General features: G+C 45.8%; 1 protein-coding gene across 4 annotated transcripts in view; it reads left to right on the top strand.

Moving 5' to 3' along the window:
- The window catches only part of LOC8036064 (proton channel OtopLc), a 29,528-nt gene extending 12,975 nt beyond the window's left edge, over positions 1–16,553 (top strand). For all 4 annotated transcript variants that reach the window (XM_029988464.3, XM_040213357.3, XM_040213356.3 and 1 more), the window contains exons 3-8: positions 6,386–6,651; positions 8,815–8,929; positions 10,346–10,631; positions 12,477–12,643; positions 14,322–14,481; positions 15,021–16,553. In XM_029988464.3, coding sequence (XP_029844324.2) covers positions 6,386–6,651; positions 8,815–8,929; positions 10,346–10,631; positions 12,477–12,643; positions 14,322–14,481; positions 15,021–15,913 — 1,887 coding nt within the window. In that variant the 3' untranslated portion in view covers positions 15,914–16,553. The remainder of the gene's footprint in view (positions 1–6,385; positions 6,652–8,814; positions 8,930–10,345; positions 10,632–12,476; positions 12,644–14,321; positions 14,482–15,020) is intronic.
- The last annotated feature ends 473 nt before the right edge of the window (positions 16,554–17,026 follow it).

The raw sequence follows: 17,026 nt of genomic DNA, 5'->3' as shown, positions 1-17,026 counted from the left end.
CTGGCTCCGACAGCCTCATTCCTGTATCGCAAGCGGTAACATGCGCGTACCACCGCTCGATTCGTACACGCTCCAATTAAAAAAAAATATTTCCCCGCTCTAGTAGATGCTAACTACGTCAACAAGTTCCTAGCCGGAATCACACGTTTATTTTTACTAATCCGAAAGTTAAGTATGCAAACTTTAATTGAAGACTTAATTATCATACACACAGTAAACCTCCGCAGGATGGCCCCTCTTGGCAGACTCTATAGGTGTCGCCGGAGTCGCACTGCTAATACGTCATACAAAAAAAAAAAAAAAAAAAAAAAACACAAATACTTTGCAGACGCCATCAGCATACACTTTTTGAAGCCTGCGCACGTACGTAGCAAAGATGTTTCGACGAACACGCTTAAGTCGCGTCCGCAGATACGTTCTCTTATCATGTCTGCGGCAAAACTCCGTGTTTTTTTGTGTGTATGGTGCACGAACGCTGAGACTCAGGCTTAAATGCGGCACACATTGTTGCTTATCTGCGATGTGTACTTTTCGCGGGGAAAATTCGGCATGTTCTTCGCTGAAGCACCGATATAGACCGACTGGGCTTTCTGACGTCACACCACTGCGGTGGCACTGCTATCGGCACTGCGCATGCGCAGACTCTTACACAAATTATCAGCGAGTTTCAATAGAGTTTTTAATGTACTCTATAGGAATTCATTAGAAGCTCAGTTGAAAATCATGAGTGCTTTCTTTCTGTAAAGGGACGCTTCGCTTCACGCGAATCTCTCGGTTTGGGCAGACACGGGTTTGATTGTAAACGGTGTTTTTTTTTTTGGTTTTTTATGGATATACTTGAAGCTGCTTTTTCAACTAGTAATAGACAAGCGCCTTGCTGGCCTTAGCTCAAGTTAGAAAAGCAAAAACAAGATCAATTTGTATTTAGCAAATTGTATAACAAGCCTTTTTTTTTCTTTTTTTGCATAGAATGTTGACTTTTGGTGTCATGAAAACCAATTTATGCGGTTCACTGAACTAACGGAATTATGAAATATGAATCATGGCAGTGATTAAAGGTTTCACTCTGCGTTCTAGTCTTACAGGCTGAACGGCTGTCCAGCACAGCTTTCCCACAGAGAGAACAAACTCGACTTTTTCGCTACCCTTTTGTTCACAAACATTCGTTTTCGTTCACAAACATGAAGCGACCCGATTGATGACACACGAATCGTTTGTCAACAATTGGGTCGCTACATGTTTGTGAACAAGCAGTAGTGCAGTTCCTGTATACCAGCAGTTGTTCTAGGTTGACGATGATCAATTGTAAGAAATTTAGACAACAAGTTGTATTTGGGCCTTCTGCAAAAAATCATGTTCGCTCAAAGTTCCTCAGCTGAAGCTAGAGCCCTTAGCGGAAAAACCTAATGCAAAATAAAATAAAAAAAAAAAATTCCCGTCATCACTTGCACAGCGCATTAGTACGCGCCTTAGCCGAGGCTATATCCTCTAGTAAGTTAAAAAAAAAACGTAGGTCTTCTTGCGATACTTGAGTTGCAATTGTGACGCTCGGTGAACGTTTGTTTTCTAGTACTTATTTGTGAAGAAAATGAGCAGGAGGATGACTAGAATACGAAACTTTAGTGGCGGGTGTAGACAAGGAGCATGATGCCTCGACAGAGATAGCTCCGCTTTTATCGGTCAAGACGGGCAGCCAGAAATTCCAAAAATGTTGGTCCCCAATCGACCAGCATAAGGGACCCGCTATCGTTGTTTACGTCAGTTTTCAGTTCAGCGGTAGTTGAGACGCGCCACACTCCGCACTCTTGCGAACACAACAATTAACCACTTCACTTTGCAATCTCTCTATCAAGCGCTCCCCTTACCATTGTTTTCTAGCGACTTTAGATATCGCCAGCGGTGTAATCTTGTCCGGGCTATCCAACCGGACCGAATACGGGAGTTGCTTTCGCCGGAAGTGCGGCAAGCTGAAACCGAAGACGTAATCATCTGAGCCATTGTCTCGATAATTGACGTCTGCGCTTTGCAAAGAGGTCTCAATTACGGTCGGGGGGCAAAGAGGTAGCGTTCTTTACGAACACGTGAATTACACAATAAACGAATTTCACTAAGCGTTCGGCGCATGCGTGACACCGCCTAGTGACTTTAGTTTAGTGCAAAGGATGATGGCGGTGTGCGTGAGATGGCTCGTGACTTCCAACTTGTTTGTAAACAGAAAAAAGGAAAGACAAAAAAGAGCCAACGATGCCTCTCTATAGGTTCGCATCACAGCCCACGCCAATGGTCTTGCGGGGAGTGTGCGACCTTGTCTGAATTGTAAGGCTTTTCGCCCGGATGCTTTTCCGCTGCCGCGACTCGTGTCTTGAGACCGCTTCTTAGAAGAACCCATCGGTGACATGGGTGAGGACCGTGGCGCAAGGCGATGCCCCTCGCGTGTCCTCGCTGCGGCGCCGAGTGGACGCTACCCGCACTGCTCTTTGCTCTCGCTCAGGACAAAAGTCGGAGGACGCCCGAACGACGTTGCCCGAGGGTACGATCACCACTGTGCGATCCTGTGAGTTTGTCCAGAGTGTTTCAGTGTTCGCCATAATGTATGCGCCCATTATGTGCATCGACTTTACACGTGATTTTTCATCATGTTGTATATGATAGGGAAGTATCCCCATCATGAACGACGACTATACCAACTGGCCTGACTCACCACCACACTGCTAATACATCATACAAAATACAGACACTGTCTGAGACGTACTTTTTTTTTTTGTATGACGGTCATTGGTTAAACACAAACTGTCCGCGGACAACAGCAAACACACAGCCCAATATATGTATATATAAATTGGGCTGTGTTTGCCGTCGAACGAACGTATTCGTGCGGTTCATTTGTCACGAGCTGTCGCTCTTCGCCAAACAGTTGAGACCATTGATGTACGCTTGTGCTTGTATTTTCAAACTTTCAGCTAATTTCATTTTATCTTTCACCAAAAATTTTGCTTTTGAACTCTGCTCCAAAGCTGGGAACGCATTGCTCGCCGCCATAATAGCTGGAACCGCTGCGCATTCGAGAAATACGTCATTTCGGGCGCAGGGTATGTAAGGATTAAGTCAGCGTTCTTCGCAAGTTTCAACAGGCTATACTTGCCCGGCGATTTCTCGCCTTGAACCTTGAAGGACCCTTGTAACACCGGGCCCTTTTGAAACTTATTTGTAAAGCAAGAGATGCTTTTTAACGATTCGCCCATTCTTCAAATTTTGTCCGTTCGTCTGTACGTCCATCCGTCCGTCTGTCCTTGCATTTCCCGCTAAATTTAGCGGGAAAATCGATGTCACGTGACCTATACACGAATCGAGTTCCCCGTTAAATTTAGCGGGAAATTTAACATGATATGACATATACACCGATTTAGTTTCCCAGCTGAATGTGGCGAGGAATTCGATGTCATGTAACCTGACGACGCGTGAATGAACTATACGCCATTGTAATTTCCCGACTACATTTAGCGGGAAAATTGACGTCACGTGACCCCACGTCACTTTACCTTTACTTGTATATATATATATATATGTATATATTGGTGCCACATGACCGATACGATACAAGACTGTATAAAGTCTACTGAACAAATTAAAATGATCACTTCTTAAGTTTTGCATTTCGTCCATTATAGGACATTAAAAGTAAAAGTCGCTGCCATAGGTTTTTTCCTTTTTTTTTGCGGAGAGTCAGAAGCATTGTCGCCCGGCTCATGAGAGAGCAGACGTCAAAGTACCCCAGACCAAATGAAAGACAGAGGCATATAATTTCACTTGTAATTTCACACATGCTTCAAAATTGAAATATGAAGTAGATATATCCTGAAAACTACGTCAGTTTCTCTTGAGACGCGGAGCCGTACTCTATGTACAATTATACATAAAGCAGTAAACCTTTTGTTGAATCAGCTAGTCTTACCAGTGGTCATTGACGGAAAATTTGCAATCTGCGTTCTCTTCTCCCATTGGTGACCAGGCTGTGACTTCTGAGCTTACATATAAGAACCATGCTGAAGCACAGAAATGTGACATACTGGAAGCCAGGGAAAGCGATCCTGTATGTGGACAGCAGGCTTCAAAATCGGCGAGCCCTAAACGTTTTTTATCTGATGATATCTTTTTTACCGTTTTGCTATCAGGACTAATGTGGCCATGTACGCCCACTATTACAGTTCCTACGATGTCTTCGACAGGCTACCGAAGCCTTCAGCTTGGCTAGTTTGGTGCGATTAGCCAAGCCACATGCTCAGTTGTTTCAATATACGAGAAGTGGTTTGATAGAAAGAATCGAGTGCAACGTCCATTCAAATAAAGATTGCTAGTCCAAGAATTAATCTTACGAGAAAGATAACGACCAATAAACAGTAAATCGCTTTTTAGAGAGCGCTGAACCAGGAACAAGATATTAATCGACCTCAATGTCCACCATTCAGGTTTTCCCAATGTGGTGCTACTTCTGATTATATCACACGTGATTAATCTTCACTAGGCCATAAGGGGTGTCGAGATAGGTTATCATCGGTACGTTATCTTTAATTTGTTCTCTTGCAGAAGACAAACGGACAATTCTAAATACACGCAGTGCATCCTATCACCTTTTCGACTTACTACGGCAATCCGATGTACGGCGCACATTTACGAATAGAAGAAGCGGCTCATGTTGGTTTAGCACTTTGTGAATTCAGAACGCAAAGAAAGCAGGTCAATAACAAAACAGGGTATTTATCGAATTTGTGATGTGTTCGCTCTGTGGCTACAAGAAGGGAATGCGGATTTTCTAGAATGCATGGAGCATACGAACCGACACGAGCGTACATATATAGGAGCGGCCCCAAAATTCCTCGCTCAGTGCGCTGCAGGTGGTTTCAATGAGACATATTGCAGAATTTTCCAGAAAGGTGGATTACGTACAATGCAACTATCCATCCCAGGTGACAATTTTTTTTGTTGCTCTATTAAAAAAACGTATGTAGCTTAATCTTTCACAAGACATGGTCGAATGAACAAGTTCTTTTTTCTCCGCAGGGTCGATGTTGATGCCGATAATTATCTTTTCATTCGAGCCTGAGAAGTTACTTAGCTTACAAAACGAACAGTGCTCGATTTGTTCTCAGAATGAGCGGGATGTTTGTGTAAAGATGTTCAGTCACCAAGAGGAAGGGACAAAGTCCTAGCAAGTTTAGCTAAGTTTATATATACACGATGGCATCTTGAAGATAACTGGAATCCAGCTAGGTAGAGACCATAATAAATATCATTCCATTTGTACGCAGTGTGCGGTAAAAATCATCAAATTACAGATGTTAAAAATGTTAAAAAAAGTTACAATGGAGGGATTTCAAGTAGAATTAAGGGAAGTGAGGAATCCTGTGTTAAGCTTTCTCCTCTTGTACACCGTCAGTTTCTGGGACAGGTAACCGTTAGCCATTGCTCTTGCCGAGGATTGAGTGCGCGGTAGTTCGCTGTCCCGTATACCAGAACGGAAACTCTCTGCCGAAAAAAAAAAAAAAAAGGAAAGAAGAATTCCGCGCGATCTTTTGGACAGAGCACGTCCTGCGCTAGCTGTCAACTCCGCAAACCGGAAAGGCTGACTGCCACGGCCTGTATACCGCTGCACTCGTCGCAAGTGCGCTCGCTCAAAGTCACGTCCGCACGTGGGGGATTGTCTTCTGGGAGGTCCTGACAAGGTCGATGTAGAGGGCGACGCGTTGTTACCCCCGATGTTTACCACGTCCACGCCTCCGGCAGTTACCCTCCTCCCTCCCTCCCCCGCCCCCACCCGGGTTAGGTAAGCTGATGGTACGCTAGTGTGCCTCGTTTATAGCTACTGCCCTCGTTTCTCTGGAGTGTTGCTGTTTCGTTGCGCGTTTGGCTCAATGCGTCTACTCTCGACTTTTCGAACGAGATTCATGCATCTGCTAGAGCGATACCTGGAGGAGGTCACGACTTTTTTCTTTTTCGCATCGTATTTGGCGTCCGTGTAACTTTCGGTGCTGTTTAACCTGCACAGATCACGTGTTCTTTCGTGTTCATCCATTTGTTAGGGTTTGAGACTATTTCACGCTTTTAACTATTTCATCTGCTTCGTCGAATGTTGAACACTCTTGCGGCTCGGCGTATGTGGGGTGTTCTGGTCAGAAAAAGTGATGGCAGGAAAATATGTACACAGTCTAGAGTCCCACCATAGAAATTATATTGGTAAGGAAGCGCTATTGGACAGCCAGGCTTTTCGTGTGGATTGCTCGTCCTTGACGAAGAAGCCGTGCTGAGATTGCTTTCTTCCGTGGTCTGCTGTAAATGTTTGCTAAGTTCATCCCGAATGTTTCACGGTGCGCTTTTTCGGCGTGTGCAGGCAAAGCCTCCAGCTTCGCCGACTACGACGATGGACGAAAACCTCAACTCGCTGCCGGACATACGCGTCGGTACAGAGAACCTGACGTCTGACGATAGGCCCAACGGAAACGTGTTTACCATCACTCAACCGGTATCCAGCGGTAGGAACTCTCCGACCAACATGAGTTTCCGAATGAAGAACCTCCAGCCAGACAGCATATCCAGGGACAATGTAAGGCCAGGATCGTCGGAAGAGAGCTTAGAGTCCAACGGAGCCGCCGTACGGTAAGCTGTTTTTGTCTTGGGTGGTACGCCGAGTGATTTTCAGCTTTTGCGACTTTACTTATAGTAATAAGTGCGTTTTAGAACAGCGAAGAAGTTGAAAACTAGCCGTGCAACGTTTATTTTTAGGAGGGGAAACTAGTGGCGTATTCAGGAACCTTCTATGGGGGGGGGGGGGGGGGGGGGCGGGGGCGGGGGGGGGGGGGGGGGTGTTGTTGCCTGGGGTTTCCTTAAGGTGCGGGGAGGGGATGGGTGTCAAATGCACGTGTATGTTTCTGGTTGGCTAGATTTCGGGGGGCGGGGGGGGAGGGGGGGGGGGGAGGGGGCAAAAGGGAACGGAATTTATTTTTACAAAATCGGGTGTATAGGGCTTTACATTTTCAAATTGTAATCACCTTCAAAGTACTCTCTGCCTGGTGCAGTAAGTACACTTGTCGAGATGTTCCTTTAAAAGATCAAGACAACCTTTAAACTGGCCGATTTGAAGGCCCTTCAATGCTTCTGCCTTTTTAAAATTTTTGTTTTTCATTTTTTCATCGGCAAACTTTTTCTCTTTGACAACATCTTTTTTTTTTTTCATCCGGGGAAACAAAAAGAGAAGTCACATGGTGCGAGGTCGGGTGAATAGGAAGGTTGGGATACGGGAGGTCATGGCGTTTTTGGTCAAGAACTACTGAACATTCAGCGTGGTGTTGGCAGGCGCGTGGTTATTGTGGACGTACCAGTCTCGCCACAACTCGGGTTGTCATTCTGCTTACACTGCGCGGAGTGTTGAGCAGTTTTTAACCAAAAACGGCACGACCCTCGTACCGCTCCCTCTCTATTCACTCAACCCCGCCCCGTGACTTTTTTTGTTTCACCGGATGAAGAAAGTTATTAAAGGAAAATGGTTTGCCGGCGTAGAAGAAGTGAAACAAAGAACGGAGGAAGCACTGAAAGACATCCGAATTGACGAGTTTAAATTTTGAGCCTTGGAAGAAACGTATCAACAAGTGCATTAGACTGGGCGGAGATTGTTTTGAAAGTAACTTAAATTTGAACATGGTGTAGTTGTACCAGTGCGTAACAACGAGGACTAAGAAAAGAAACACAACACAGGACGAGCGCTCGTCCTGTGTTGTGTTTCTTTTCTTAGTCCTCGTTGTTACGTGCTGCTAGTCCTACACCACGTTTAAGTTTCACCAAGTAGCCCAGCTCCACTTTGTTAATATTTGAACGTTAAGAGAATACACGGTCTTGTAAATATTAAGGCCAGCTTCTTTTGGGTCCCCCTTCGTATAGATGATGGGAAAAGCGTTTTTTGTTTTTGTTTTTGGGGTTCATTATGGACAGGACTGACCGTAATATAGCGGCATTTATTGGAACAGGACGTAGTTGGTAATTATCGATTTCTAATTTTTTATTCTCAGCGCGACATCAGTATATATCTTTTCGACATCAGTATATATCAGTATATATCGATATCAGTATATATAAGTATATATCTCCTGAGGGAGCAGATATTAGTAAAACATCAATATCTGCTCCCTCAGGGGAGCAGATATTGATGATTTTAACCCAAATTTTGTAGCTTTTAATACTTTTGTTACTAATCTGTGAACTTTTTGTTTTGTATCATTACCAAGGCGTCAAGCTGTTCATGAGCACAGAAAATAAACAAATAAATGAATGAATGAATGAATCTTGCAGTAAAGATCATATAAAACAAACACGCAAAGATTTCAAAAGGGTGCAACGCAACCCACTTTCGTCAAATAACATTTACAGCAGATTTTTTAAAGTTTTCGATAGCTATGTAAAACTAGAAAACCTCTATGTATATTGATGTTATATGCACCGAGAAAACAGAGACGATTGTTTCTGAGGGTATTAAGATAAATGGCATCGTTGCTTGACATTTTGTGTCTGTCATGGCCTTCCAACTTAGTTGGCGTTTTTTATACAACTTGAAAAATAGCGATGTAGCTATAAATAAGTATGCAGTGAAAATCTCAGAAAAATTGAGCTTAACTTAAAGTTTCTTGCACAAGAGAGCATTAAGCCTGAAAAGAATTGACAAGCCAGTAAGCATAGGCAAATTTGCTTTAAGCCTGCCCTGCCCTGCCCTACAACTATACGATGGAACATAGAAGTATGACAGCGTTACCGGTTTTTTCGTGAACGCAGGAGAAATTTGACAACGCTGCTGAGTCTCATCTACGCCATCTTTCTCGTCACACTGGGATGCATCTTTACCTCGACATACCACGGGAAGCTGTTCAACATGAAGGAATACAATGAGGTACTTCTGTCTCTATCAACTGAAACTTCACTGGTTTTGTCACTTGACCCTGTTTAGACCTTATCAGAAATGGTCGCTCGGAATGCACCCTGTTAGCAGACATGAACGTGGGCTACCGAAGGGATGCGGGGGCGGGGGCGGGATGCTTTAAGATTGCGGAGCATAGGGCTGGACCCTACTGACGAGAAGATCGAATTACAGGGAGCGCTTCTTGTCCAACTTGTTTTCCACAAAGCTCGATGTTTACATAAGACCTGTGGACCCGATTCTTGACGTCATTTTCCTCGATCGATTGTGGTTAAAGATTAGAATAGAGTGCTGCGCTAGCGTTTGTCTGAGGGTCATGTTTAACTGGTGGTTCACCGAATGAACACAGGCACCAGTCAAACACTGACTGAGCGTTCGGCTACGTCAGCCGAGCGCTGTCGTTTATGTTGTCGTTGTGCCCATGGCTTTAGTTTTTAACTTAAGGGGGCGACGGTTGGATCTTCTGCCCAAGACCCTAGTGTCCCAACCACGGGTGCAAGTCCTCCGCCCCCCTCCCCCCCCCCCCCCCCCCCTTTTTGCATTGCACCTTTTTCTGACACCTATGAACAGAAAGCCCATCAGCGACAGACCGAGTTAAGGCAGTCTCTTTTCTTTTGAACAGATAATTAAGACCGTTTACTCTGGTTTAACACAAGAGTGGTAACGAAAATGTTCAGACGTTTCGCAGCCTTCACAGGTGACATCTTCATTACATACTGACACAACTAAGGCGAGGGGTCAACCAGTTATTATGTTTATCACAAACGTTCTCGTAAATGTCCGGCAGGGGACCACGGTTAGTGCTGCACACGAATGAGTCACGACGAATGAACCACGACTCATGCAGGTTCCTAGGGCCCCACAGCTGTTCTCGTCCCAGCGTCGCTGCATTGTTGTTGTTGCTGTTTATTGTGTCTAGGTCAAGCTTGTGCCCTGTCGTCCAGCAGCGATCGACAAGTTCCGTCTTTAATCTTGTCGCGTGGTCAAGGCCTCAACGCGATGAATCACGTTGAGGCCTTGACCACGTCTCTTTTGTGTTCCTTCCGTATCGGTGCACTGTTCACTCCTGTCTCGCCAATGTACGTAGCATCACGATCACCGCACTGCACTTTGTATACTACCCTACTCTGGACGTCCGCAGGGGTGCGGTCATTTGGCTTCGGGAACATGTTCGCCGGAGTGTAATGAGGTTTAAACACAGTTTGTATATACAACAGACGTAGGGCTTTTCTTACTGCGTCCGACACGTCCCGAACATATGGGATGCTTACCTGTATAGTCGGCGAAACACCTAAACATTTTTGTTGCCATCGTTGTGTTAAGCCAGAGTGGACGTTTTTGATCATGAATCCACCCGGCTTTATGAACGTTATTTTGCATTCTGAACAGATCTTCGGCTGCGTGGTGTGCGTGATCGGCGTCGCCTGGCTGGTGTTCCTTCACGTCGATCTGACCCGGTACAAGCTGCTCATCCTGGAGCGCATCAAAAAGACGCTCAAGGAGTACGAGGACCTGGCCGACAGGATCTCCCTGACCACCGAGTGCGTCATCAACGGCCAGTACGCCTGGTCCCCCAAAGCGCCCGAGGACGAAAACACCGAGGACCTCGTGCCCCACTACAGATTCCTCAAGGGACGACACAGCGGAAGCTTCTTCCTCAAGACCGGCATGGCGGGTAAGAACTTCCAGGTCATTCGTCGAAGTTAAATTCATAACACACGACACGAGTGCATGGGAATGCCCTCTTAAAGCCGCTGTCACATTACCTCGTACATCGTTCAAAAGACAGGGTGTTTCACCGTAAACATGAGGACAGAAGTATCTGCGGACACGCCCCAAGCATCTTGGAAGCTTGTTTGCTTCGTACGTGTCTGCAGACAGTTTTTGTATGCCGAAAATGACCGTCATACAAGGAAAAAACGCGCCTCAGGCAGTGTATTCAGGTTGTCTTGTGTACGATGCATTAGCAGCGTGACCATTCACGGCTCAGTGCTGATTCACACATTTTCGTTTGGTAGCAACCGATTGCGTCGTACAGCCTTGTGCTCTCTGGTTTGCGCTTACGACGAGAGAACACACTGGCACGCTGACGCCATCTATGAGTAAGCCCTGGAACTACTTTTGAACAGAAGCTGAAGTACTTTCCGAGAGATCCGAGTTAGGAATATACTTCTATGACTTTTTTGTCCCGTGAATTCGGTTATCGCACTTTTCTTGAGCAAAAATAAACGTAAACCGCATTTAAAAAAAAAAAAAAAAAAAAAAAAAAAAAAAAAAAAAAAAAACGTTGGTGCAGCGATGACGTCTGGGCATGCGGCGATCCCCTCTGCCGCCTGTTAGCTGTCCAGAGCGTCGTGACGTCATTGACGGCATCCCCGAGGCAGCTTAGTGGCGAGCAAGTGTCCTCTGACCCCCCCTGATGACGTCACTTTATCTAGTTTTTCTTTTCGCGCTCGCACTTTCCTACCGTCAGCGCGCCGTAACGGGCGTTCTACGTCGAACTTTTAAGTGGTTATTACGACGCTCCTATAAAAAAAGATCAAGATAAAACTTAAGATACATAATTTTTAAAGTGTCTAGATTACAACTTTTACTGTTTGTTCGAACTCGTGGACCTCTTCAGCTTCCCTTTGATTAGTAGATTGAAGGTTTTGCGGTACTTGCGCGATCGAATATACGTGCTATTGATGATGGACAGTCGTTTGAAACGTTGTCAATAGTTTTTTTTCCATGTCCAGATTAAAAGAACGATGCGCAGAAATGGAAGGGCATAATACGCAAATTGCAAGTGTTCCGGGGCTGCCCGATAGATGGCGCCAGTGTGCTTTCTCGTCGTGTAAGCCTCTACAAGGGGAGCCCAAGGCTGCACAACGCACTCGGTTTGTAGCCAAGCGCAAGCGTGTGAAGCAGCCTTTAAAAATCTTGCCGAAGCAATACCACCCTGGAGACCATTAAGGCCTGCGCTTTTTTCCCCAAACGTCATCGCAAGGGGTTCCACGCAGTGCCGCCTACGCGGAGCGCAAGTTCGTCTGCTCCTTGAACACGGGTTACATGTGACGTCAGAACGCCGAGCTCTGATTAGTTCTCTTGCCAAAAAAGTGGGTAGACCTCAATGCTATAACTGCCTCGTGATCGACCCGCTATCCTTCCAATCGGAGCCAATCAGAGCACGGTGTTCTGACGTCACTGCAACCCCCATGTCTCACTAGATCGCTGACTAGATTGCTGAAGATTGCCACGTCTTACTATACTAGATTGCTGAAGATTGCCGCGTCTAGCACGCGGCAAACTTTAGCTTTCCGGCGAGCTCTCGTCGGCCTTCAGCGTTCCTGCCTATTGGGGCCGGTCAAGGATCCGCTAACGATGACTGATCATTTGCAGGTTTTGTCTTCTAGGTGGTAGAGTGGCCGAAGACTTTTCTAAGATCAAAAGGTTCTCGGCTAGTTAAAGACAGTCAATTTTTGTAGATAAGCCTTGCTTGCACGCTCTAATTTGAATTTTTTGTTCGCTTGTTCGCCAGTGTTCTGCTCTGGACACATCATCCACGAAGGCCTGATGCTGTCCAAGGGAATCATCGACTGGAATAACGACCCGGAAAACTGCAGAGACGTAACCAACGTCCTTCTTCACACCTTGAGGCCCGTCTTTTCCTTCTACCAGCTCTTCATTGTTTTCAAGTACTCTAACGTAAGTGCGCCACATAGAATGCAAAGCAAGAATTGAGAGACGCGAGCCGGTGGCTTACGCTGACAAACTCCCGTTGACGTAATACTTCATGATATTTCCGTACACATCTATTGACGCACCTGAAGCATTTTAAACGTAAACCTCAGAGCTATTATATGACAGTATTGACCAAAGGACAACTTTCGATCGAAAAATAGTAGAAAATTGAAGCTTTGAAAAGTATAGCAACAGTAAATACTGCCACTCATAGTGTCTGGATACAACTATTTATTGCCCTGTATTTCGCATCAGAATTAAAAAAAGAAAAAGAGAGGGAAAAGGGAAAGAGGAAGTGTTAAACAAGGTCGCAAAAAAAAGCACCAGTAACGTGAAAACTACAAAGGCATCTAGCTGTCTACTTATACTAGTCCGCAGGAGGCGATTTCTGCAAAGGTCTATAAGACCTTTGCAGAAATCGCCTCCTGCGCGCTGCCATCTTTGTCTACTGGGCTGTGGAACGCCTTCCAAGCATGCGCTGTTGATCTGCTGTGCGGTATATCGGACGCTGCGCATGCGTCCACAGCTCAGTGACTCAGCATTTTTTTGCCCGCTCGCTTCGTTCGAGACTGCCGCTGGAAAGGTCGATAAAGTGTAGGTAGCTCACCAAACTCCGCAAAAACTGGGCAAATTCAGACAAATATTTTGGCCGGTGCCATCTTAATACTGATACGCTGCTCTGATGTGTTCACTATTTTGCAGAAGTGTCGATTCCCCTTGCTCTATTATTCTTTTCCACAGCGGATATTGTTAATGCCCTTTCCCGAAAAAAAAAATCCCATGTACGAACGCACAACCCTACTCCATAGCAAAGGGCACTGATCTCCCTCCCCCTGTCGTTCTTCACACGTACACGCCAACTACGGCCAACCTACGACAAGGCTCTCTCTCGCTCCTCTCCCCCCTTTTCCCCCCGTAGGCCGCCGCTGCTCTAATAAACCGACCGATCACGGGGGAGCACTCTCCGCCCCCCCCCCCCCCCCCCTACAATCGTTTTCACTACATCCACGTTTATCTAAATAAAAAAAAGAAAGACGTTTACAAATCTCTGTAACGCGAAATTAGAGCGCACTTCTTGAGGAGGAGGAGGAGGAGGGGAAGATACGGAGGGGCGGGTATGCTCCTTTTCCATACTCTCTCCTTCTACCCTCCTCTGCCTTCTTCCTCCTCATTCTCCCCTCCTCCTCTTCCCCTCCTCCTCCTGCCTACCCTCCAATTGTCCTCCTCCGTATCCTCCCCTCCTCCTCCTCTATACCCTCCCCTCCTCCCACTGTCTCCCCGCTAAATTTAGCTGAAAAAGTGACGTCACGTGACCTCAACACCAATTTAGTTTCCCCGCTAAATTTTGCGGAGAACTGAATTGCTGCTGATGTCACGTGACGTCAATTTTTCCGCTAAATTTAGCGCGGTTACGCCGACGCTGCAAAACACGGAAACGGGCACCTAAGAGCTGCGCTCTAGAAAGGCGACGTTGCGGGTATCGCGCTACACGCTAATTTATTGCAAATCCTTCTATGCAGCCGCTGCACCTTTTTTGTTATGTTTTAGTTTGATTCTCTCTTACAAATACACACATGATTTTATAAAGTCATTGTGCTGATTACTCTGAGTTTTGACGCAAAAATTTTCTTGTGCCTCGCAGATCGTGATAAACCGGTTCAAAGAAGTGGCCAGGTTCGGAGTGATGCACCTTATAGCGACGTCTCTCCATGCCTGGTTCAGCACAATTGTAGACGACGCAGTGAGCGGCCACGGTCATCACTCGGACCATGATAACCACCACTCAAGCAATCTCTCAAACCGTGAGTTATATTCCCGATTATTGTTGTCGACGTTTAGATTGTCCAGTTATATTGATTAATCTTTAACAAATGAAATAAAAACTAAAAAAATATCAGCCGCGAGCTAAAAAATGTATATATTATTTTGTTTTACTCCTTTAGAATGAAACTACTAGCCAATACCCTCTTTTTTTCTTTATATTATGTATTAAAAATAAGGAGCCTTTAGCAAAATCGTAATTTAAAACCATGCCGCAGTACATATTTGTAAAATCGCTAAGTAAGCTAAGACTAAGCAGCTGCGCACTACAGGTCTGTTCCGTGAACCCTGACATGACAATTGAAATCTAGATCGAGGTGTAAACATCCAAGGTAGAACGGGTATAACCTTCATTCTTAATTACATATTGTAATGGATCTATTTTTTAAACGTAAATATTGCTGATAACAATATCACTGTTTCTTTTTAATAGATGAGTATTTTTATGCTGTTGAAAACACAATTAATACTTTTTTTCAAATTTAAGAATACCTAACGCTGCCGATGCTCTTCTACGCAGACACCATGGAGACGGGGTGCGTCGGACAACAAAGCCCAATGTTCAGCTCAGCAGCATACCTCTATCCATGCACCATCGAATTCAACATTATCCTGGCCGGTGTGTGGTTCGTCGTTTGGCAGAACATCGGGAACATCCACCTCCACTCCAAGTCCCACCATCTGGAGCAAAAGATCGATGGGCCTGAGGGCAGCCACGAAATCACCTACGAAAGCAACCTGGTCATCAGCGCCGACTGCCACGCCGCGAACAAGGGCCTGTTTGCGGGAATTTTGGTTCTTCTGACGTCAATCATAACGGTCATCATCTTCTTCGTGGTCCTCCACAGCAGCAGTTTCCTAGTAGTAGGGAGCACCATCTACAACTGCCAAGAGGGCATCCTGACCGCCCTCGGACTGGCCGCGAGCATCGTGGCTTACTTCAAGGTCGTTCAGCTCGACCAGAACGCCCATCCTGTAACTTTCCTAGACAACTTCTTGCTCTTCATCCCTCTCCCTTTCTACTTCATCAACGCCATCCTCTGCATCATGGCGGAGCTCGACATGTTCGAAACCACCAGGATTGTTCTTCGGGTGGCTTCGCTCCTCCAGATCATCATCCAGACGCCCCTGCTTGTTGACGGACTGCGGCGTTGCAGCAACAGCCACGTACTCCGGTACCAGAAGCCTGGTCGCGAAATCATCACTTTCCTGCTCATCTTGAACGTAACTCAGTGGGTTGTCTTCACGGTTCAGCAAAAACACATTGACGATCTTATCGCTGCCAAGGTCGTCTACGGTGACCTGTGGGCCTTCATTGGGCATGCCACTATTCCAGTCATGCTCTTTTACAGGTTTCATTCCGCTGTTTGCCTTGCGGATATTTGGCAGTCCGCGTACTTCAAGGGAGAGTGATGATACTCTTCATCTAATTGCGAAGGACTTTGTTTTATTATTCACTTTCGAGCTCTCCGCTCGTGATCTTGTCCTGTGACAGGGACAATGGATATCCCCGGCTTAGGGATGAGACTTTGTATCGAAACCAAGCAGGCATACCGCCAGATACAAACCAAGAAACTCGGATAAAACGCCGACGCAAGTACGAGTCTCCAAAGAGCTCAAGAGAACAGGCACTGAAGCCAGTGTGGAAATGTACCGAATGGTTACGAAGATGTTGCAACGGTCAGCTGCAGACAGAAGATATCCACAACAGATGGCTCCATGAACTTTCTGAAAGGACCATCACGTGTGCGGGTCGGCGGAATACGTATCAGAGTTTCCGCAAGAGAGTACATTTTTGTCGTCCGAATGTTTACTATGTAGCAGGGGAATAATTTATTTATTGTATCGGAAGCGACTGCCAGGGCAGACATATTGGTGCCGCCCACTCCTATCATTTGAGCCAAAACAAGCCCGTAGGCGTTGTGAATAAACACTGTACAGCGTTGCCAGATTCTATGCGTTGAAGCATAGAAGTGCTACTGAGTTTGAAACCCAGCTCCACGACCAGAAAACGCCCGCACTGTGAATAAACGGCGTCAAGATATATTTGCTTGATTTGTTGTCTTTCGTTGGCACAGTCTTTATTTATACCGAGCCCTGCCACATGCTACAGACTCTGTTCCGCAACCATCCCCTGACCCTTGACACGGTGTTTGCTTCTGGAGTGCAAGCAGACATGCTGTACTTTTTCACCTTTGAAGAATCGTCAGGGTATGGTAACGTGAGCGCCAAAATTGACATAATGTTGTCACATCGCGGCGTCATGTGCTATCATAATGTCACGTGACGTCAAATTCTCCTCTAAATTTAGCGGGGAAATGCATGGACGAGCGAACGAACACAGTTTTAGGATCAGGGGGTTCTGTCGAAAAGTACTTTATGCTTTTAAGATACCTTGCTTTTATATTTCTAAAGTAGTAATCTAAGCAGGTTGAAAAACCAGCTTAGATTGCTATCCGCTGACAACAATCCGCACACACACACAGACACACACACAAAAGGATCAGCAACAACAAAACGTAGCTT

Source organism: Ixodes scapularis, unplaced genomic scaffold, assembly GCF_016920785.2.
Source record: "Ixodes scapularis isolate PalLabHiFi unplaced genomic scaffold, ASM1692078v2 PGA_scaffold13__105_contigs__length_92229423, whole genome shotgun sequence".
Classification (NCBI taxonomy): Eukaryota; Metazoa; Arthropoda; class Arachnida; order Ixodida; family Ixodidae; genus Ixodes; species Ixodes scapularis.
The sequence above is the reverse complement of the archived record's forward strand: the minus strand, read 5'-3'. Positions and strand labels throughout refer to the sequence as shown.